The sequence below is a fragment of the Carcharodon carcharias genome, chromosome 32, assembly GCF_017639515.1.
Source record: "Carcharodon carcharias isolate sCarCar2 chromosome 32, sCarCar2.pri, whole genome shotgun sequence".
NCBI classification, from domain to species: Eukaryota; Metazoa; Chordata; class Chondrichthyes; order Lamniformes; family Lamnidae; genus Carcharodon; species Carcharodon carcharias.
Genome location: NC_054498.1, coordinates 26,546,424 through 26,569,798, shown reverse-complemented (window position 1 = coordinate 26,569,798; position 23,375 = coordinate 26,546,424). Strand labels below are relative to the sequence as shown.

Here is a 23,375-nt window from a genome sequence, read left to right as displayed (position 1 = left end):
TAAGAAAACCTGATTATAAAACGGCATCTGAAGGAGTGATTGGATGGGAGTGTTGTGATTTTCACATTAATGGGAATTTGGGGCATGATACATTACTGCCCATGAACAGTATTTAAATATCTGTACGATATTTCTTTAAACACTAATTTATCCCCTTAACAGGGCCCCACATTTAAGCTCCCAACCTCAGCTAAAACAAGTTTATAGTTTTGAACAGAACTGGGACCTTTGCAATTCTCTATTAGCTAAGGATATTTAATCAGCTTTGTTCTCCTGATTGTCTCAGGATAATAGGTAAAGTTCTGATATGACAAAAACAAGACGTAGTTTGAACTTGTTCAGATCCGAAGATGGGAGCTCTGTTTGCGTATTGACTGTGGTACTGAAGGCAGATCCCTCAGTTACTTCCTCCCTCTGCCTGAAGTCACAGCGATGAGCGTGGAGTTAGGAACACACGGGGCAGCTCTGTTCTGCTCTGGTAGAAAATGTCAAACATTTAGAAATGGTGGGGGAATCAGCATCAAATGTTAAAAATGGGGAAGAAAGGGAATCTTAATCTATTTTAATCACATAAGCTGCTCCATATTCAATAATGCCAGCCTTCAAATTCACAGTGGCAGAATCGTTTGTCTTTTTTGAGGGTATTTGTCCTACCTTTGAGGGGGCATTTACTGGTGGGATTGTGTTAGTTTGAGGCTTAAACACTTAGATTGTTTATGAATCATTGTTTCAATAGGAAATGAACAGATTTGATGCTCTGCGGATAAGGCTGGGCTTGCTGAGGGGTGGGGAAACACTGAGTGTTGATGTGGCCACAGTCAGCTGGTATTTAAAAACCACACCCTGGAGCTGGAGTGAAGTTAGTCCCTATTCAGTCAGTGGCTGAGCAGACAGGTAAGTCTGTAATACTGGCCCTTGTCATAATGGGACCCAGGGTGAGTTACAGTGAATTAAGCAACATTATGAAAACAGCTTGATTGTCTAGTCAATTGTCAAAGTGTGTTAATGTTAAAAATGGGGGAGAAAGGGAATCTTAACCTATTTTAATCAAATAAGCTGCTTCATATTCATAAACGCCAGCCTTCAAATTCACAGTGGCAGAATCGTTTGTCTTTTTGGGGGGTATTTGTCCTACCCCCAAAACTTTTAAGTTGCATTTTCTGGTCAGATCGAAGAATTTGCTGCCAAGTAACTCTGAGGTTTGTTCTGTGATTGCGAAATCTAAAATATGTGACTGAAAAATGTGACTGAAGTAATGTAGTGAATGCCGCACCCTCTGGACCAGCCCTGGTCTAGTGCCAATGGTTAGCATGATAAACTGCAGTGAGCGGAGCTTAAATCAAAAGGCTTGTGTGTTGGTGGTTGTAAGATTCCCCCCAGAGCTCACTGAATCAAGAGCTTCTTGTCCCAGTAAAAGGGGCTGTGTGTGTCCTCCATTTATTCCTGGGACTTGATTTTCTTTCCTTCGGTTGGTGTAAGGGACATGGATGGACTGGGACTATTTAGTGACCTATTAACAAACTTACCATTGCCTCAGGGACAACTTTAGTCTCTTGGAGGAGTCAGGGAATGCACAACTTGTACTTCTGTAGCACTGTCGGTATAGAAAAATGCCTGAAAGCATTTCCCAGAGGCGCAGCTTGACAAAGTGGTACTGGGGGTGAATGTGAGAGAAGCCCAAGGTGGTTAGAGGAGTGTAGCGTTCCACAGAGGGGTGACTTGTCAGGAGGTTACAGAGGTTACTGGAGGAGGTCACCGAAGATGAGAATTTTAATTTGAGGTCTTGGGGGAATTAGAAGCAAATGTGGGTCAGCAGAGAGTGGAGGTGCCTGCTGAATGGGACTTGCTCTGAGAGAGGATTGGGGTTGGGCAGGTTTGGATTGCTGAATGGGACTTGCTCTGAGAGAGGATTGGGGTTGGGCAGGTTTGGATGAACTGGAAGGCCGCCCGCCAGTTCAGGAAAGTGTTGGAACTGTCAAGACTGGAGGTGACAAAGTCATGGCTGACAGCTTCAGAAGCAGATTGCTTGAGGGTGGGGTTGGGGGGAAGGGAACGGGCAATGTTACAGGATAAATTGTGAGCTGGTTTTGGATTTGAATGAAACCCAATAATCCAAATGGATAGTTTGATGAAAAGGGAGCAGGGTTATCAGTGAATAATATTCACCACTTTTAAACAGTGCTTTAAAACAAAGAAATGCTAATAAATGCCAGTCTGATCTTGGCAGATTCTAACAGGAGCAAGGTACAAACATATTGAAGAGTGGGATGATTGTAATCTTCCTGTTACTATAGGTGTCCCTGACTGCACCTCCTACACTGGGCCAGTGAAGTTTAGCATGGGTTTGAAGAACAGACCTCATTGATTCCCCTCGTTGATTCCCCTTATCAACTTCCCTCGTCGATTCCCCTTGTCAATTCTCCTTGTCGATTCCCCTGGGTATCTTACAGATTTCGAGCCAAAGCATTTACTTTAACAACTTCAGACCATAATTATTGTTCCATTGTCTCCTGGGCTGCAGTGTGCTGGCACAGCGGGGAGGTTGGTTGGGTGTGCCCACAGCGGGGAGGTTGGTTGGGTGTGCCCACAGTCTGGAGGGTCGGGTTTTGAGTGGGTTAATGCTCAGGATCTCCCCTCCACCTTCCCATCAGTGAAGTCCTGGGGTGGTAGGGTCTGTCGCCTTGTGTTAACCTGCTTTTATCTTCCTGCTCCCATAATCTAACGCACATTGGAACATTCTGAAGTCACTATATAAATGCAAGTCTTTCTTTATTTAATCCTTTATTGCTCTTTCCTTGGTCTCAATAACTTACTTGGTCTCTGCTTCAATCATCAGATCCAACAGTGCTGACCATGGCCTCTCAACCCTCTGTGTACAGTTCTGCCCTCGCTCACTATCCTAAATCTGTTTCATTTAACCTTGTGCCTCAGTGTCTCCTTGTTCTACATGGAATCACTGGAAACTATCTGCTTCTACCTGCCCTGCCCTAACCCTTCATCATTTAAAATATTTCAAGTCTGGGCTGGAAATGGTTTGCGCTCGACAAATATTCAAAGCTGACCAAGAAAAGGAGAATGTTGTCTCGCAACCAGTTGCTGTTTCAGCTGTTAGTGGTCCTGACATTTGACCACTGAAATATTAGCTTTTTGAAAATGAGGACTAGGAACAGATGAAAGTTTAATACAGATATTACAGAAGGTACAAACACAGGGTCAGAAAGGTCTGCAGCATTTTGAAGAGAATGCAAAGTGTGAATTAGATTGCTAAACTGTTATAAGTGAAAGAAAGCTTATTTTTGTTTGTACAAAGCTCCTACTCTTCAAAGCTAATTGCCAGCAGTTACTGCATTTGCTCTTGTTTTCAATTTCCCATTGAAGTGTCTCATCTCCACTCCATTTATCGATTCTTGATGCTTTCTTTAACCAAAGACTAAAGTGTTGTGATATTTGATTTGATTTTAAGGGAAGGTTTTTATTGACTCAAGTGCAGTTTTACTTATCCAGCTGTCTGCTGCTTTGTTCAGATTCTGAGCTTTGTGTGTTCTGCCAGTAGTCCTTGCCAGCAACAGTTGAAGTTTTCATTTTAAGCGTTGCTATGGTCTTAGAGAAACTGTGCCCACATAGACATTCCATTCTGTCTGTGTAATAGGGAGTGTTTGCAGACTGCATGGGTCTGCACAAGTTTTAATCTGTCTCTCACCTTGTTCATACATCGATATCAGACTTCCAAGTAGTTTGATTCACTTGTAGGACAATGTGGCTTTCATCGTTTAACTGGGAAAGGATTTTTCTTGAACTGCAGATTCTAAAAGTTACTACATTGAAAATTTTGTCAACACCATTGCTTCAGTAGCGAGCAGAGAGCAAATGTCTGGTAAACAGCCAGAGTCTTCTTGCAGTTTAAATGGATCACACACTGTGCAGTATCGGGGTTTAAGAGACCAGCTTGCCAGTGGAGCTTTTCATGTTGAAATGGAAAACTCACTGTGTGCAAGTCTGATTCACTCTTTCCAGATAGAGGCAGGAGTTTGGCAATGAGTTATCTCTCTGTCATCCAGCCTCCCAGCACTGGAAAGGGAAGCGAGACCAGTAATTCATTAATGCAGACTGACTGAGGTACAGACAAAGCTTCTGTCCCTGCCCAGAATGGTGTTAAATCCACCTTATTGTGTGGATGCCACATGTTGAAAACTGTTCTGATCTTTGATTCTTTTCTTTGTCCTAGTTTGTTCTGTGAGCAGAAATGGCAGAAATTCACGACATATTGTCTCAAGTGTGCCTGGGCAGTGATGACGTGAGTATCTGATCTAATCCCAAAACTGATTGAGTGCAACTGGCATGGTGGTGGATTGTTGGGGGGTCGGTGGGGGGGGGGGTGGGGGGGGTGATTCTCGGCCTGTGGGTGGGGCTTTGGAATGGAGTGGGGCTTGGGGCTGGGAGGTGGGGCCATGTGCTGGGGGCAGGGCTTTGCGATGATATATCATCTATTATGATATCACTGATATGAGTCATCTATTCACATATATTGCTCTAGAGGATCGTATTCTGCTGATACTCTATTTCTGATACCCTATACTCTGACACGCTTTCTGACTGTGACAAACACTTTTGTTATTTATTGTCAAAAAAGCATTTTCTTAACAATTTCTGAAACACTCACTCACTCCCCTAGAAAACTCCAGATTCCAGCTCCATCGATTTGCTCCCTCTACACTGATTAATCAGATGATTTTCTCCCTTTCGAAGCACAATCCTGCTTTACCTCTGGAGCATTTCTATCACCTCTTCCCTCTTGATATAAAGTGTGAAGATGGTGACCTGTGACCAGACACTTCCCTCATCCAAACAGTTTCACACTGGTCGTTCACAGGGCCTAACCCCAGACACAGTCACGGGGCTCAGACCTTCTCAAATGCAACATTCTATTTAAACCAGATTCTCTCATAATCACCTGCCAACTCTCACCTAATACTATCCACCACAACCCCACTTTACTGAGAACCACCCTTTCCCACAGCTGGAGGAGATGCAATAATCCATCAATCTGACTGGCTAGTGCCTCCTGTCCCCATCTCGGATACAGATCACGGAACCAGGATCCCTCCCAGCTCCACTTACACTGTGCGGAGAGCTGCATTTCCCAGTATAACGTTCCTCTGACTTATGTGTCCCAGTCTCTGACCTCTCGGGAGAGGGAACAATCATGTGATCATTATTTGAAAGAACAGCTGCCATCGCCCTTCTTCTCCAAAAACTAACCCTTGACCCCTCTAAACTACCCCCAAACTCCCTTTCCAAACATTGACATGTGCTGCCTCCCAAATCTATGTTTGAATCCCTCCAATCAGATTTCTGCCCTTGCCACTGCACCAAAGCTGTTCTTATCAAAGACACAAATGACATCCCATGTGACTGTTTCAAAGGGAAACTTTCCCTCCTTGTCTTTCTCGATCTGTCTGCAGCCTCTGACATGGTTGACCACACCATCCTCCTCCAATGCCTCTCCACTGTTGTCCAGATGGGTGGGACTGCTCTCACCTGGGTCCATTCTTATCCATCTAATAGTAGCCAGAGCATCACCAGCAATGGTTCCTCTTCCTGCTTCTGCACTGTTAGCTCTAATGTCACCCAAGAATCTATCCTTGGCACCCTCCATTTTCGCATTTACACGCTGTCCCTCAGTGACATCATCCAAACACACAGTGTTCGTTTTCACAGTTCTGTCGAAGGGTCATGAGGACTCGAAACGTCAACTCTTTTCTTCTCCGCCGATGCTGCCAGACCTGCTGAGTTTTTCCAGGTAATTCTGTTTTTGTTCGTTTTCACATGTCCATTGACAATACCCAGTTCTCTCTCACACCATCTCTCCCGACTCCTCCACGGTTTCTAAACTATCAGACTGCTTGTTCGACATCCAGCACTGGATGAGCAGAAATTTCCTCCAATTAAGCATTGGGAAGACTGAAGCCATTGTCTTCAGTCCCTGCCACAAGCTCTGTTCCCTAGCCACCAACTCCATGTCTCTCCCTGACAAGCGTCTGAGGCTGAAGAGTTGTTCATGACCTTGATGTCATATTTGACTGCAATGTGAGCTTCAAACCTTCTACCCAATGCCATCACCAAGACCACCCATTTCCACCTCTATATCAGCACCCAACTCCACCACTGTCCCAACTTCTCTTCTGCAGAAACCCTTGTTCCTGTGCCTTTGTTACCTCAGGACTAGATTAGTCTGACACACTTCTGGATAACCTCACACTCCGTAAATTTGAGGTCATCCAAAACTCCATGTCCCATGTCTTTTAATGTGCATCAAGGGTGGGATTGCCTGGCCCCGCCCACCGCTGCAGGTCTCGCTGCGGGTGACATGGGAAAATTTGGAGAGCGGCCAGAAGTCTTTGGCCACGTTCCACATTTTCCCACCCCACCCGTGACGATGCCCCCCCCCACCACTGACGGGGGCTGGAAAATCCGAGTCTCGCTCACCCATCAACCCGGTGCCAAGGTCAGGTGCCACGGTGTCACTGAGTTTGACAAAGTGCTGACTGTGGTGTTATTTCGTCACCCAGTCACACCTAACCGGTGATTGTGGTGACGCGGGAATTCCCAGAGTCTGAATTTGCAGCTCACAAACAGCACATTGCAATTGTCGCTCCTGCCTAGCACTCCCAGTCTGCCGAGGGCCTGGAAAGTTGAGCTCAGGATCGTTCGTGCAGTTTCCTCTCTTTCCCTGATGTTTGTGCAGTTATTTTTCTGTCAGCCAGCTGTCCTGTTGTCCAACACTGAGAGTGGGAAGTAAAGCGCCTGGCCTAGCGCACACATTCCGACATTTTCTGGCAGTCTTTATTTCCAGTGACAAGACCTTTCCTTTTATTAGTTTTGGCATTTGGACAGAAAAAAACTTGAATTTTTGTTGTTCAAGCGAAGCAGAGATTCTGGTCAGAGGATGTTGCTCAAAGTTCAAAACAAATCTTGTGACTGTATCCTGTTCTTTCCTATTTTTCCAATTCTCAGTGCAATCCCTTCTCTCTGTTTGTCTGACAGTTTTCGCTGTCCCACTCTGATTCTTGCCCATTTCCTCACTATCTCTGTTCTCTCTATCTCTGCACTTGTTTCTGCCTCATGTCTTCGTCTCCTCCTGTAAACCCCTCCTCACTGCCGGTTCCTCTTGTCTTTTCTCCACTCTCTTTGTTCCTGCGCTCTGGCCCTCCTTTTTCTACCTTCATAAAGCCCAGACCATCCAGCAGGCTGGCAGCCAGGATGGATCAGACATTCCCTGGAATCTGGGAATCTCACTCCATGGCAGAAACAGGGATTTAGGAGGATATGAAGTTTGCGAGCTCAGTTGGGTCTGGGCTCATTGTCTCTGCTGAGCTTTCAGAGTTCGGGTTTGAGATGTCTCTTGGTGGGATTGGGAATGAGAATATTAAAAGAGTCTCTGATCCTGTAGATTTGTAGGTCTCTGAGTCTAAATTTGGGAACAGTGGAGAGAGGGGCCAGACACAACAATGGGTGCAGGGGGAGGAATGTGACTGAACTTGCACTGTAAGGAAAGTTATACATTGACTAAGTTATCCAGTACAAGTTGACGATAAAGAGAGGAGGCTGAGTGAGGAGTTTGTCACATCCTGCACACTCTGAACCCCCGATCTCAGCTGTACCTTTACAGGGGGAACCAAGAATGGGGATCAGTTGGCTGTTCAGAGAAGAGGGAGAAATCAGACTAAGACTCACTCAGGAATTTGATAAAGACACATCAATATAAATTGCAATGGCTTTGAAGCAAGCTGCTAACTGCTGACTTGTGTTAGCCGGAACAGACGATGTTACAGTCCTTGTTTTTCCCAAGTTACTCCTTCCAATCACTTTTTTGTCTCTTCCCACATGAAACATACACTGACATGCACAAGAACTAACAGCATATCTCACAAGGAAAACATGTGAAAAGCCCTGATTTCTGGCTTTAATTTTGTCTCGGCTTAAGTTTCTTCGAGTAGAATCTCTTTGCCTCGTTCTAATTATATTCAGAAATAGGGTTGCCAATTCTGGTTGGGCGGATTCCTGAAGCATTTTACAATGATGTCCTGCCTCCAATGTCTTGCTTCAATGTCGCGCTGTTGCCACTGGACATCCAACCTGTCCATCTTTGTGCTTCCTCACTGATTGGAAAGTGAGTAAACTCCTTGTTACCTGATTGAATGATTTGCCACCATCAATCAAACAGTGTTGTCTCCCATTTCCGACATTTTAATGATTAATCAACAGAAGTGTTCAAAGAAAATGAATAAAAATACATTTTTTATGCTGCAGTGTTTTTTTTCTCCATCAGTGTCCAGAATATTGATCCTTTAATTCCTGGTGACTCCAGGGAAATGCTGGAGAGTTGCCAATTTATCCTGGAATCGATCAATGAAAGCAACTAGTCTAGTGGAAAATTTGGGATTGGGAGTGGGGTGAGATTTGAAGGAATGTAGCAGATGCAATTCCCAGGATAGTAATGAGGAAATTCTCAGGATTGGGCTGAGGGGGACACCCAGGGCTGCAGTGAAGGAATTCCCAGGATTGTGGTGGAGGAGATTCCCAGGTTTGTGGTGGGATTTCTAGGAATGTAATGAGGAAATCCCAGAATTGGGATGAGGGGACACCCAGGAAGTGTAGTGAAGGAATTCCCAGGATTGTGGCGATGGGATTCCTAGGAATGTGATGAGGAAATCCTGGGATTGGAATGAAAGGATTCCGAGGATTGTGGTGGAGGGGTTTATATCTGCTCTTGTATTTCAGCTTGCCAGTGGGGCAACAGTGAAACCCTATGCTGCTTTTAATGCTGATTCTGATGCTACGGAACTGGAACGAGCACTGAAAACCAAAGGTGAGCTCACGGTTTTGGGTTTGTGCTGAGAATGAGCTTGCGCTGGTGGAGAATTGTTCTTTGTTATCACAATTCAGAGTTAATTCCTTCAAAGTGCAGAGTGTTCATGCTGTGCTGGCTCCGGATATCAGCTTGGCCCAGTCTCCACCTCACACTTACCACATTGTCAGTAAGGTGTAGTTCACAGACTGGAGCAGCACAATCCTGGCTCAACACTCCCCCCAGCACCAGTGCTGAGGGAGTCGACTGTCTTTGGATGAGATGTTAAACTGAGGCCCTTGACTGTTCTCTCGTTTTCCTCATATTTTGTTTAGTAAACTTCGATGTGGCAGCTTATCAGATGCCCTTTGGGAATCCAAGTACAGCACATCTACAGGTTCCCCCATCCCCCTTACGTGCTACTTTCCCAAAGAACCCTAATAAATTAATCAAACGTGATTTCCTTTCACAAAACCATGTTGACTCTGCCTGATTGCATTAAGATTTTCCAAGTGCCCTGCTATAACCTCCTTAGTAATAGATTCTAGCATCTTTCCCTAAGACAAATGTTTGGTTAACTGGCCTGTAGTTCCCTGTTTTCTGTCCCTCTCCTTTTTGAATAGAGGAGTTACATTTGCTATCTTCTGATCCAGTGGGACATTTCTAGAATCAAAGGAAAATTGCAACCAATACACCTACTATCTGCACAACCACTTCTTTTTAAGACTCTAGAATGAAGTCCATCCAGTCCTGGAGACTTGTCAGCCTCTAGTTCTGATAATTTTCTAATATCCTTTCCCTGTGATTGTAACTGTTTTAAATTCCTCCCTTCCTTTCACCTCTTGATTTACAAGTATTTCTGGGATGTTATTTGTGTCTTCTACAGTGAAGACAAACACCAAATATCTGATCATTGCTTCCACCATTTCCTTATTTCCCATTATTAATTCCCCAGACTCACTCTCTAAAGGACAAACACTCAATTTAGTTACACTTTTCCTTTTAAAACATTTGTAGAAACTCTTTCTATCTGTTTTTATATTTTTAAATACCTTTATTCTCTAATTTCTCCCTCCCCCTCCTTATTGCATTTTTAGTCAATTTTTGCTGGTTTTATATTCTGCCCAGTCTTCTGACCTGCCGCTAATCTTTGCAGAATTCTATGCTTTTTCTTTAATTTGATACCATCTTTAACTTCCTTAATGAGCCACGGATGGTGCATTTATCTCCTAGAGTCTTTCTTTCTCACTGGAATGTATCTTTGCTGATTGTTATGAAATATCCCCATAACTGTTTACCCCTTAACCTTATTCCCAGTTCACTTTAGCCAACTGTCTTCATGCCCTTGCAATTACCTTTCTATTCCTTGGTGCATTCTCCATTATTTCCACTTGCCAACCAATCAGCACCCTTTTGCTCATGCAGTATAAATTGTTGTTCCCTTTGAAATTTGGTATTCTTGCATCTGTCCTGATGAGTGCAAGATGAAAAGCTTTGACAGCATGTCTCTTTTTCTCAGCAATATCAGCTCATTATTTTGTTGCTGTTTGTGGGAGCTTGCTGTGCGCAACTTAGTTTCCATGTTTTCTACATTACAACAGTGACTACCTGTCAAGGAGATGTAATAGTGTTATTGGAAATTATTTTATAATAGAGTTCTAGTGTGGTCTGGGTCTATGTGTGTGTCCGTATGTGTCTTCATTGGATTAAAGCCAGCTAGTCTGTGTGCTTTGATGTATAGTAGTTTTGAGATGTTAATTAGGTAAGCGTAAGGAACATAGAAGATAAAGTGTAAATTTGTAGTTGTTAAAATAAACCATTCAAGGCTGCGGGTGCTTAAGGGGTTTTAGGATGTCCTGGGGTCGTGATCTCAGCCCAGTTTTGTAGAGCTTGGTGAAACTCCTGATGTAGTGACCTCAAACTGTAATATTCTGTCCCTGTTCTAGGTGTTGACGAACACACCATCATTGATATATTGACCCGGCGTAGTAATGCACAAAGACAGGATATTGCCTTCATGTATGAAAGGAAAGCAAAGAAGGTGAGTTCCCATTTGTAGCTGAGCATCCGGCGTTCCATCAGATGAATGTGCAGAATCTGAAATATCCTCGTGATTGGCCAACACGGGTGGGGGAGGGGTGTGAGGGGTCGTGGGGAGCTTACTGTGAGATCAAAGGTCAGACAAGACTCAGCGCATTGAGTCTTCCTAGTGCAGAACAGGAAGAAAAAACAGGGGAAATGGGGAGAAGGGAGAAGAATGAAGAGGCTGAGGGAAGAATGGAGGGAGCGTGAGGGAAAAATGGAAGAGAAATGGGGAGGGAGAAATGGAGTGGAGGGAGGGATGGGCTGGAGGAATGGAGGGTGGGGGGGGAAGAATGGAGGTGGAAGGGATGGAGAGGAGGGGGAATGGAGAGGAAGGAATAGAGCGGAGGAATGGAGAGGAGGAGGGAGGAATCAAGAGGACAGAATGGAGGGGAGGAGGGAGGAATCAAGAGGACAGAATGGAGGGGAGGAGGGAGGAATGGAGAGGAGGGATACGGAGAGGAAGAAATGGAGGGGGAGGAGGGAGGAATGGAGTATGAGGAAGGAATGGAGGGGGAGGAATGGGGTATGAGGGAGGAATGGAGGAGGAGGGATGGGTGTGAGGGAGGAATGGAGGAGGAGGGAAGGATGGGAGGATGGAGGAGGAGGGATGGGTGTGAGGGAGGAATGGAGGAGGAGGGATGGGTGTGAGGGAGGAATGGGGAGGAGGAATGGGTGTGAGGGAGGAATGGAGGAGGAGGGATGGGTGTGAGGGAGGAATGGAGGAGGAGGGATGGGTGTGAGGGAGGAATAGGGAGGAGGGATGGGTGTGAGGGAGGAATGGGGAGGAGGGATGGGTGTGAGGGAGGAATGGAGGAGGAGGGATGGGTGTGAGGGAGGAATGGAGGAGGAGGGATGGGTTTGAGGGAGGAATGGGGAGGAGGGATGGGTGTGAGGGAGGAATGGGGAGGAGGGATGGGTGTGAGGGAGGAATGGGGAGGAGGGATGGGTGTGAGGGAGGAATGGGGAGGAGGGATGGGTGTGAGGGAGGAATGGAGGAGGAGGAAAGGATGGGAGGATGGAGGAGGAGGGATGGGTGTGAGGGAGCAATGGGGAGGAGGGATGGGTGTGAGGGAGGAATGGAGGAGGAGGGATGGGTGTGAGGGAGGAGGAGGAGGGAAGGATGGGAGGATGGAGGAGGAGGGATGGGTGTGAGGGAGGAATGGAGGAGGAGGGAAGGATAGGAGGATGGAGGAATGTGATGAAGTGGCAAAAAATCCCTTCTAGATGGAACAGAATTTTTTCACATCAGAAAAAGCAGAGGGTTAATCTGAAGTTTATTAATTCCAGGTTAATGGATTAAATTTAACTCTAAAATGATATTGGAGTGCTGATGTCACATCAGTTAATGTCACTGTGCTGCAGAACCAGTCAAAACCTAATACACCGTCAGCAGCCTCAAAGGCTGAATTAGTGAGAAGGTGGAATTCACTGTCACATCCACTGTTTGAGTTGACACACTAACCAAGAGTTTAAGAGATTGATCTTGGGAGGAGGGTGTAGAAAACAAAGACAGGCAGAGATCAGTGGGCCACCAGGCTGACTCTGTGTTGGAGAAAAACACCAAAATTCCAACCAGTTTAATCAAGGTTGTGCTGGTTCCTCTCTGACTAATAGCAAAGAGCTGGGTGACCTGAGCAGCAGCTTACAGTTTATTGTTATTGGATCTGAGAGGCTCCAGCGCTAAACATATCGGCACTGAAGGGGATGGACACTGCATGTTGTGAAGTCATGAGCTCTCTGAAGGTTCAATGCCGCTTGTTTCACTCAGTCCACCTTTTACTACAAGGGCTGCCCTCGTAAGCAGTTATGTTTGGATTGGAAGTTTCTAACTTCCAGTGTCCCCATGATATCTGCTCTGCCCAGCAGTGACTCTATCTCATCGACACACTATTTGAGGGAACAGACTATGTCTCATTCATCTTGTCATAGTCATATATTGGAATACAGAGTAAAATTCCAAAATTTGTCAATGATACCAAACTTGGAGGAATGACAAACAGTGAGGATGAGACTAATCGACTGTGACAGGATGAATTAGGCTAGCAGAGTGAGCAGGAAAGTGGCAAATCAAAGTTAATACAGAGAAATGTGAGGTGATGCATTTTGGCAGAAGGGGTAGGGAGAGGTGATATAGAATTAATGACACAGTGCTAAAAAGTGTGCTGGGATAGAAGGACCTGGGGTTCATTTGCATAGATCTCTGAAGGTGGCAGGACATTTAGTGGTTAGCAAAGCATATGACATCTTGGGCTTCATAAATAGAGGCATTGGGTCCAAAAGCAGGTACCTTATGCTGAACCTTTCCAAAGCTCTGGTTAGGCCCCAACTAGAATATTGTGTCCAGATCTTGTCACAACACTTCAGGGCAGATGGCGAGGGCCCTTGAGAGGGTGCAGAGGAGATTTACCAGGATGTATAACACTGTACAGTGTATATATTACATTAGTATAAGTTGTTGTCATACACCTGCATATTTCTAAAACTTTTCTGGGACTTCTTCTGTACAAGAACTCTGGCCTCAAAATTTCTACTCAGAACTCCAACAGTGACTGGTTCCCCAGCTTGTCTCTTGTGTGAATCTCTGCTGTCCCTTCTATTAGCTCACAGCTAGTTCCCTATAAGGTATAAACTTCCTCAGTACAGTGCGAGTATCTTTCCCTATGCTCTCTCTCTCTCTCTCTATGTCCCTATAGTTTACTGACCTGATAGAAGTCACAAGGGGGCCAGTCTCCCCCACCCCCACCCCTGGTGTGAGCAGATGAGGCTGAATGATGATTGTTGACCATTTGTACCTGCAGAAACTGGAGGATGCCCTGCACTCTGGCCTCTCTGAACCTCTGAGGTCTGTCATCTTGGGGCTGATGAAGACTCCAGCCAAGTACGATGCTTCTGAAATCAGGGGAGCCATCAAGGTGAGGATTTAACCAGCAGATGGGGAGGATTTTGGATGGGCTCACTGGGGAGGATTGAAATTGGGAGGTGAGGTCTATCTGTCCTGAGACTTCCATCACCACCCCACCCCCCGAAATTCCTTCTTCTTCTGCCGATACTGGGCCTATTGGCTTTGGTGGAATTCAAGGACAGGTTTGCATTCCCTAGAGTTTAGAAGGATTATGAGGTGACTTGATCGAGGTGTTTAAGATGATTAAAGGATTCAGTAGGGAGAAACTATTTCCTCTGCTGGGGGGAGTTGAGAACAAGGGGCCAGAACCTTAAAATTCGAGCCAGGCCGTTGAGGGGTGATGTCGGGAACCTCTTCTTCATGTAGAGGGTACTGAAAACCTGAAACTCTCTGTCCCTAAAACAATACTGTTAAGACTGTAGGTCAGTTGGAGCTTTCCAGATTGAGATTGATGGCTAGAATTACAAAAATAATAAAAGGACAAACCTAAACGCTCTGTATCTGAATGCACATAGCATTCAAAACAAAACAGATAAACTGATGGCGCAAATAGAAATAAATAAGCATGATCTGATAGCAAATTCAGAGAAATGGCTGCAGGATGACATAGATTGGGCCCCAAATATTGAAAGGGTATATTACATTTGGGAAGGACAGGAAGCTAGAAAAAGGTGTAGGGGTGGCTCTGTTAATTGATGATGGTTTTAGCACAATAGAGAGGGATGATCTAAGTTCAGGAAACCAGGATGTAGAAGAGGTTTGGGTTGAGATGAGGAATGATAAAGGCAAAAAGTCACTTGTGGGAGTGGTGCATAGGCCCCTAATTGTAACTACACAGTAGAACAGAGTATAGGGGAAGAGATAATGGGAGCTTGTCAGAAAGGTACAATGATAATCATGAGGGTTTTTAACCTACATATAGGCAGGAAAAATCAGATGGGCAAAGGTAGTGTAGATGAAGAGTTCATAGAATGTTTTTGGGATAGTGTTTTAGAACAGTAAATTCTGGAGCCAACCAGTGAGCAGGCTATACTAGACCTGGTATTGTGCTTCAAGATAGGATTAGCCAATGACCTCATAGTGAAAGCAGCCCTGGGTAGCAGCGACCATAACATGATTGAATTTTACATTCAGTTTGAAGAGGAGTGGGCCTAAGCTTATATTTTAAACTTAAATAAGGGCAATTATGAGGGCATGAAAACAGAGCTAGCTAAAGTGAACTGGCAAATGAGGTTAAGGGATTTGTCAATAGAGATGCAGTTGCAGACATTTAAGAGGCTATTTCAGAATGTACAGAATTGATACATTCCAATGAGAAAGGAAAATGACAAGGGGAGGTTAACCACCATCTGTGGTTAATTAAAAAAGTTAAAGATGGTATCAAACTTAAAGAAATAACATAATTACACAAGAATGGGTGGCAGGTCAGAAGATTGAAATGAATATAAAAAAAAGTAAAAAATTACTGAGAGGTTAATAAGGAGGAAAAACTTAGAGTGCAAGAGAAAGCTAACTAGAAATATAAAGATTTTCTATAAAAGAAAGGAATTAGGAAAGTGAGCGTTGGTCCTATAGAAAGTGAGTCTGGGGAATTAATAATGGAAAATAAGGAGATGGCAGATGAATTGAACAGGTATTTTGCATCGGTCTTCACCATAAAGAATATAAGTAACATCCCAGAAATAGCTGTATATCAGGAAATGGAAGGGAAGGAGGAACTCAGGGAAATTACAATCACCAGGGAAGTGGTACTGAGTAAATTGTTGGAGATGTGGGCTGACGAGTCCCTGGGCCCTGATTGACTTCATCCCAGGGTCTTAAAAGGAGTAGTTGGTGAGATAGTTGATGCATTGGTTCTAATTTTCCAAAATTCCCTAGATTCGGGGAATGTTCCACTGGATTTTAAATTAGTGAATGTAACTCCTTTATTCAAAAATGGAGGGAATCAGAAAGCAGGAAACCAGTTATCTTAACATCTGTCATAGGGAAAATGTTAGAAGCTGTTATTAAATGTGTTATATCAGAGCACTTGGGAAAATTCAGGGCAATCATCATGGTAATCGGGAAGACTCAACATGGTTTTGTGAAAGGGAAATCATGGTTAACCAATTTATTGGAGTTCTTTGAAGAAGTAACATGTGCTGTGGATAAAGGGGAACCTGTGGATGTGCTGTACTTAGGTTTCCAGAAGCCTTTTGATAAGTTGCCTCATCAAAGGTAATTGTGGAAAGTAAAAGCACATGGTGTAGGGGGTAACATATTGGCATGGATAGAAAATTGGCTAACTAAGAGGAAACACAGAGTAGGCATAATTGAGTCATTTTCTGGTAGGCGTGTGCCACCGGGATCTTTGCTGGGGCCTCAACTTCTTACAATTTGTATAAATGACTTAGATGAAGGGACAGAAGTTATAGTTGCTGAATGTGCTGACAACAAAGATAGTAAATCATGAAGAGGACATAAGGATGCTACAAAGGGATATAGCTAGGTTAAGTGAGTGGGCAAAGATCTGGCAAATGGAGTATAATGTGGGCAAATGTAAAATTGTCCATTTTAGCAGGAAGAATAAAAAAGACACTTATTATCTAAATGGTGAGAGATTGCAGAACTCTGAGATGCAGAAGGATCTGGGTGTCTTAGTGCATGAATTGCAAAATGTTATAATGCAGGTACAGCAAGTAATTAGTAATAGAATGTTATCATTAATTGCAAAAGGAATTGAATACAAAAGTAGGGAGATTATGCTTCAATTCTGCAGAGCATTTGTGAGGCCACATCTGGAGTACTGTGTACAATATTGGTCTCCTTATTTAAGGAAAGATGTAAATGCATTAGAAACAGTTCAGAGAAGGTTTACTAGACTAATATCAGGAATGGGAGGGTTGTCTTATGAGGAAAGGTTGGACAGGTTAGGCTTGTATCCACTGGAGTTTAGAAGAGTAAGAGGTGACTTGATTGAAACATATAAGATTCTGAGGGGACTTGACAGGGTGGATGTGGAGTGGATGTTTCCTCTTGTGGGAGAATCTAGAACTAGGGGTCATGGTTTAAAAATAAGGGGTTTCCCATTTAAGACAGAAATGAGGAGAAATGTTTTCCTTGTGAGTCTTTGGAACTCTCTTCCTCAAAAGGCAGTGGAAGTAGGCCTTTGAATATTTTCAAGGCAGTGGTAGATAGATTCTTGCTAAGCAATAGGGTGAAAGGTTATCAGGGGTAGGCGGGAATGTGGGGTTGAGGCTACAGTCAGATCAGCCATGATCTTATTGAATGGTGGAGCAGGCTCGAGGGGCCGAGTGGCCTGCTCCTGCTCCTAATTCATATGTTTGTTGGATAATGATGTCAAAGCAAAGGCAGGAAATTGGAGCTGATGTAAAAATCAGACAAAATTTAATCTAAACCAGATGCAATTTCCTTGTTGGCCAATTTACGAGTGCTAATGGGGAGGCTCCAAACAAATTTGGAGGGCATTTGGGAACCAGGAGGTAATTTTAGAGAAGAATACTAGGGTGCATGGAATATTGGGAGTGATAAGTAGCACTAACATAGGAGATGGGTTTCTATGTGCAAAGCAAAGCAGGATCCCACACGACTCACCACCCAACCTGCCCACACTCCCAACCTCCTCCCCCCATGGGAGAGGGGGGGTTAAAGACCCAGTGAAAAGCTCCATTGGGTTTACAGGGTTAGAATCCTGCAAAAGCAGTTTCAACTCAAAATGCCTGTGCAGCAAGTGTCACAGAGAAGGAGTTTTCAGGCTTGTTGCTTTCATCTCACCCACACCAAACCCACCCCAAACACACTCTCAGCCACACCAAACACCATCTCACCCACACCAAACCCACCCTAAACCCCAACCAAACACTCTCACCCACACCAACCCCAACCCAAACCCACTCTCACCCACACCAACCCCACCCCAAACCCACTCTCAGCCACACCAAACACCATCTCACCCACACCAAACCCACCCTAAACCCCAACCAAACACTCTCACCCACACCAACCCCAACCCAAACCCACTCTCACCTGCACCAACCCCAACCCAAACCCACTCTCAGCCACACCAAACCCACCCTAAACCCACTCTCACCCACCCTAAACCCACTCTCACCCACCCTAAACCCACTCTCACCCACCCCAAACCCACTCTCAGCCACACCAACCCCAACCCAAACCCACTCTCACCTGCACCAACCCCAACCCAAACCCACTCTCAGCCACACCAAACCCACCCCAAACCAACTCTCACCCACATCAAACCCACCCCAAACCCACTCTCAGCCACACCAAACCCACCCTCGCCCACACCAAACCCACCCCAAACCCACTCTCACCCACATCAAACCCACCCCAAACCCACTCTCAGCCACACCAAACCCACCCTCGCCCACACCAAACCCACCCTAAACCCCAACCAAACACTCTCACCCACACCAACCCCAACCCAAACACACTCTCACCCACACCAACCCCAACCCAAACACACTCTCACCTGCACCAACCCCAACCCAAACCCACTCTCAGCCACACCAAACCCACCCTAAACCCACTCTCACCCACCCTAACCCCACTCTCACCCACCCTAAACCCACTCTCACCCACCCCAAACCCACTCTCAGCCACCCTAAACCCACTCTCACCCACCCTAAACCCACTCTCACCCACCCCAAACCCACTCTCAGCCACCCTAAACCCACTCTCACCCACCCCAAACACACTCTCACCCACACCAAACCCACCCCAAACACACTCTCACCTGCACCAACCCCAACCCAAACCCACTCTCAGCCACACCAAACCCACCCTAAACCCACTCTCACCCACCCTAAACCCACTCTCACCCACCCTAAACCCACTCTCACCCACCCCAAACCCACTCTCAGCCACACCAAACACACTCTCACCCACACCAAACACACTCTCAGCCACACCAAACCCACCCCAAACCCACTCTCACCCACACCAACCCCACCCCAAACCCACTCTCACCCACACCAAACCCACCCCAAACCCACTCTCACCCACACCAACCCCACCCCAAACCCACTCTCACCCACACCAAACCCACCCCAAACCCACTCTCACCCACACCAAACCCACCCCAAACACACTCTCACCCACACCAAACCCACCTCAAACCCACTCTCAGCCACACCAAACCCACCCCAAACCCACTCTCACCCACATCAAACCCACCCCAAACCCACTCTCAGCCACACCAAACACAATCTCACCCACACCAAACCCACCCTAAACCCCAACCAAACACTCTCAGCCACACCAAACCCACCCTAAACCCACTCTCACCCACCCTAAACCCACCCCAAACCCACTCTCACCCACATCAAACCCACCCCAAACACACTCTCACCCACACCAAACCCACCCTCGCCCACACCAACCCCACGCCAAACCCACTCTCACCCACATCAAACCCACCCCAAACCCACTCTCAGCCACACCAAACACAATCTCACCCACACCAAACCCACCCTAAACCCCAACCAAACACTCTCAGCCACACCAAACCCACCCTAAACCCACTCTCACCCACCCTAAACCCACCCCAAACCCACTCTCACCCACATCAAACCCACCCCAAACACACTCTCACCCACACCAAACCCACCCTCGCCCACACCAACCCCACGCCAAACCCACTCTCACCCACACCAAACCCACCCAAACCCATTCTCAACCACATCAAACACAATCTCACCCACACCAAACCCACCCTAAACCCCAACCAAACCCTCTCACCTACACCAAACCCACCCCAAACCCACTCTCAGCCACACCAAACACATTCTCAGCCACACCAAACCCACCCCAAACCCACCCCAAACCCACTCTCACCCACACCAAACACAATCTCACCCGCACCAAACCCACCCCAAACCCACTCTCACCCACACCAACCCCACCCCAAACCCACTCTCACCCACACCAACCCCACCCCAAACCCACTCTCACCCACACCAAACCCACCCCAAACCCACTCTCACCCACACCAAACCCACCCCAAACACACTCTCACCCACACCAAACCCACACCAAACCCACTCTCAGCCACACCAAACCCACCCCAAACCCACTCTCACCCACATCAAACCCACCCCAAACCCACTCTCAGCCACACCAAACACAATCTCACCCACACCAAACCCACCCTAAACCCCAACCAAACACTCTCAGCCACACCAAACCCACCCTAAACCCACTCTCACCCACCCTAAACCCACCCCAAACCCACTCTCACCCACATCAAACCCACCCCAAACACACTCTCACCCACACCAAACCCACCCTCGCCCACACCAACCCCACGCCAAACCCACTCTCACCCACACCAAACCCACCCAAACCCATTCTCAACCACATCAAACACAATCTCACCCACACCAAACCCACCCTAAACCCCAACCAAACCCTCTCACCTACACCAAACCCACCCCAAACCCACTCTCAGCCACACCAAACACATTCTCAGCCACACCAAACCCACCCCAAACCCACCCCAAACCCACTCTCACCCACACCAAACACAATCTCACCCGCACCAAACCCACCCTAAACCCACTCTCACCCACACCAACCCCACCCCAAACCCACTCTCACCCACACCAACCCCACCCCAAACCCACTGTCACCCACACCAAACCCACCCCAAACCCACCCCAAACACACTCTCACCCACACCAACCCCACCCCAAACCCACTCTCAGCCACACCAAACCCACTTTCACCCACACCAAACCCACTCTCACCCACACCAAACACACTCTCACCCACACCAACCCCACTCCAAACCCACTCTCACCCACACCAAACCCCACCCCAAACACACTCACTCACACCAAACCAAACCCACCCCAAACCCACTCTCAACCACACCAAACCCACCCTAAATCCACTGTCACCCACACCAAACCCACCCCAAACCCACTCTCACCCACACCAAACCCACCCCAAACCCACTCTCACCCACACCAAACCAAACCCACCCCAAAACCACTCTCAACCACACCAACCCCACCCTAAATCCACTGTCACCCACACCAAACCCACCCCAAACACACTCTCACCCACACCAAACCCACCCCAAACACACTCTCACCCACCCCAAACACACTCCCAACCACACCAACCCACCCCAAACCCATTCTCAACCACACCAAACCCATCCCAAACCCACTCTCACCCACCCCAAACACACTCTCACCCACTCTAGAACTGGGGGCTCACTGTATAAAAATAAGGGGTCGCCCTTTAAAACAGGGACGAGGTGAAATTTTTCCACTCATGGTGTTGTGAGTCTTTGGAACTCTCTTCCTGAAACAGCAGTGGAAGCAGCTGAATATTTTTAAGGCAGAGGTGGATGGATTCTTGGTAAGCAAAGGTCATCAGGGGTAGGTGGGTTGCAGATTTCAGGTCTTATTAAATGGTGGAGCAGGCACAAGGAGCTGAATATCCTACTCCTGCTTCTTGTTCGTATGTTTGTATGTTTGTATATAATCCTGTTCATACTATCACACACTCACTCACTCACACACACGCACACACACACACACATACACACGCAAAATCACACTTGCACTCATACTCACATGTTCAGAAGCTAACACACACACAATCACACTCATTCACACTCATACTTACACACACGCATACACTCACTCCCTCCCTCACACACTCTCTCACACTCACTCATGCACACTTGCACATTGTCATACACACTCTTACTCTCACTTACACACATACACTCACTCACACTCACACTCATCCATAATAACTCTCACTCTCATATGCTCACTGACTCACTCACTGGCACACACTCATTCACGCTCACTCTCACATACTCATACACACCCGCTCACGCTTATTCACACACAAACACACACGCACACACACGTACGTCACAAGAGTATATATTGGGTGGAATATGTAAATAGAAACAGATGCAAAGATGGCCAGTTCACACCTCACAACAGGAATACATCACAACATTCACACTCAAAAACACACATTCACTCGCGCACACCTTCTGCCACACTCCCTCATCACAATCACATTAGCTCATTGCTGTCTGCCTTAGATCAATCCATTCAGCACAGTTGTGTGATACAAGCCGTTTTCTATCTTGGTGATACAGTTTTTACTAATGCAGGGATGGGAGAACATGCTACAAATGATGAATTCTGTTAGTTGTTTATCTGGGAGAGTGAGACCTGACGTTTGGTAATCAGCCCCAGTGAATGGCAGTGAGCCAGTGCCCAGTGCGCCATCTGGTGGCTGTTGGCTGTGGTGGTGGGAGGTGGATTTGAAACTTGGGGCAAATATGAATGTGCTGGTCCATACGAGGCACTGGCGTTACTGGGCACAGAAAGATCCCATGGATCAGTCTCCCGAAATCTTTTCCGTGTGCTGAAATTCTGTTGTGAGCTGTAAACAGTTTACACTTTCTGCTCAGTAAAACCCTGCTGCTGAACTTGTAAAGCCGCTTGAATATTTTTCACAAAAAAAATAAGGAAATGGGTTTTAAATTCTTCTTTTGACAGGGCCTGGGAACCAATGAAGCCACTCTGATCGAGCTCTTGTGCTCTCGCACAAACAAGCAAATTCAGGAAATGAGCAAGGCTTATCAAGAGCGTAAGTGAGGAGAAATCTCCTTTAAACACCCACCCCTATCTTGACCTGCTGTGACTGTGCACACCTCACTTAAATCTCCCTTCAGCCTCCTCTGTTCCTACAAAGCAAAACTCAGCTGATTCAATCTTTCATCATCGCTAAAGTTCTCCAGATTGACATCTTTGTAAATCTAAAATAAACCCAGAAGATGCTAAACAGTCTCTGCAGAGAGAGAAGCAACATTAACAGATTAGATTGTGACCTTTCATCAGAATCCCTTGTTTGCCCCCTCCATACCCTCTCTTAATGCAGTCACGTCCTTCCTGTAATGTGGTGACCAGAACTGTACGCAGTACTCTAGCTGTGGTTTAACTAATGCTTTATACATAACGAAAACAAAAAGTGCTGGGAAAGCTCAGCAGGTCTGGCAGCATCTGTGGAGAGAGAAACAGAATTAACGTTTCGATTCCGATTTGATTTCTTCAGAACAGAGTTCCGCAAATTAACTCTGTTTCTGACTCCACAGGAGCTGCCAGACCTGCTGAATTTCTCCAGCACTTTTTATTTTTATTTCAGATTTCCAGCGTCTGCTTTTATTCAAATGTTTTACACAGTTCTATCTAACCTCCCTGCTCCTATATTTTGTACCATGGCTAATAAAAGTGAGTCTCCCATATCCCTCCTTAACTACCTGTCCAGCCACCTTCAGGGATCTGTGAACGTTTGCTCCAATGTCCCTCTGTTTCCCTACGATTCTCAATGTCCTTATTTAGCGTGCCTTCCCTTGTCTTGTTAGCCCTCCCCAACTACGTTACCTCACATTTCACCAGATTGAACTCGACTTGTCACAGTTCCACATGCTGACTCTTCATTGATACCCTCCCGCAGTCTACAGCTTTCTCGCTCAGTATC

The 23,375-nt window shown here is 46.2% G+C and overlaps 1 protein-coding gene across 3 annotated transcripts in view; it reads left to right on the top strand.

Annotated features, from left to right (window-relative positions):
* The first annotated feature begins 766 nt into the window (after nt 1–766).
* The window catches only part of LOC121272130 (annexin A2-like), a 32,742-nt gene continuing 10,133 nt past the window's right edge, over nt 767–23,375 (top strand). Inside the window, exons 1-6 of one of the 3 annotated variants that reach the window (XM_041178618.1) lie at nt 767–894; nt 4,226–4,294; nt 8,782–8,869; nt 10,795–10,889; nt 13,732–13,845; nt 22,394–22,484. In XM_041178618.1, the coding sequence (XP_041034552.1) occupies nt 4,244–4,294; nt 8,782–8,869; nt 10,795–10,889; nt 13,732–13,845; nt 22,394–22,484 (439 nt within the window). In that variant the 5' untranslated portion in view covers nt 767–894; nt 4,226–4,243. Of the gene's footprint in view, nt 936–3,803; nt 3,875–4,225; nt 4,295–8,781; nt 8,870–10,794; nt 10,890–13,731; nt 13,846–22,393; nt 22,485–23,375 lie in introns of those variants that run through there. The other 2 variants (XM_041178620.1, XM_041178619.1) reach the window with 2 other exon arrangements.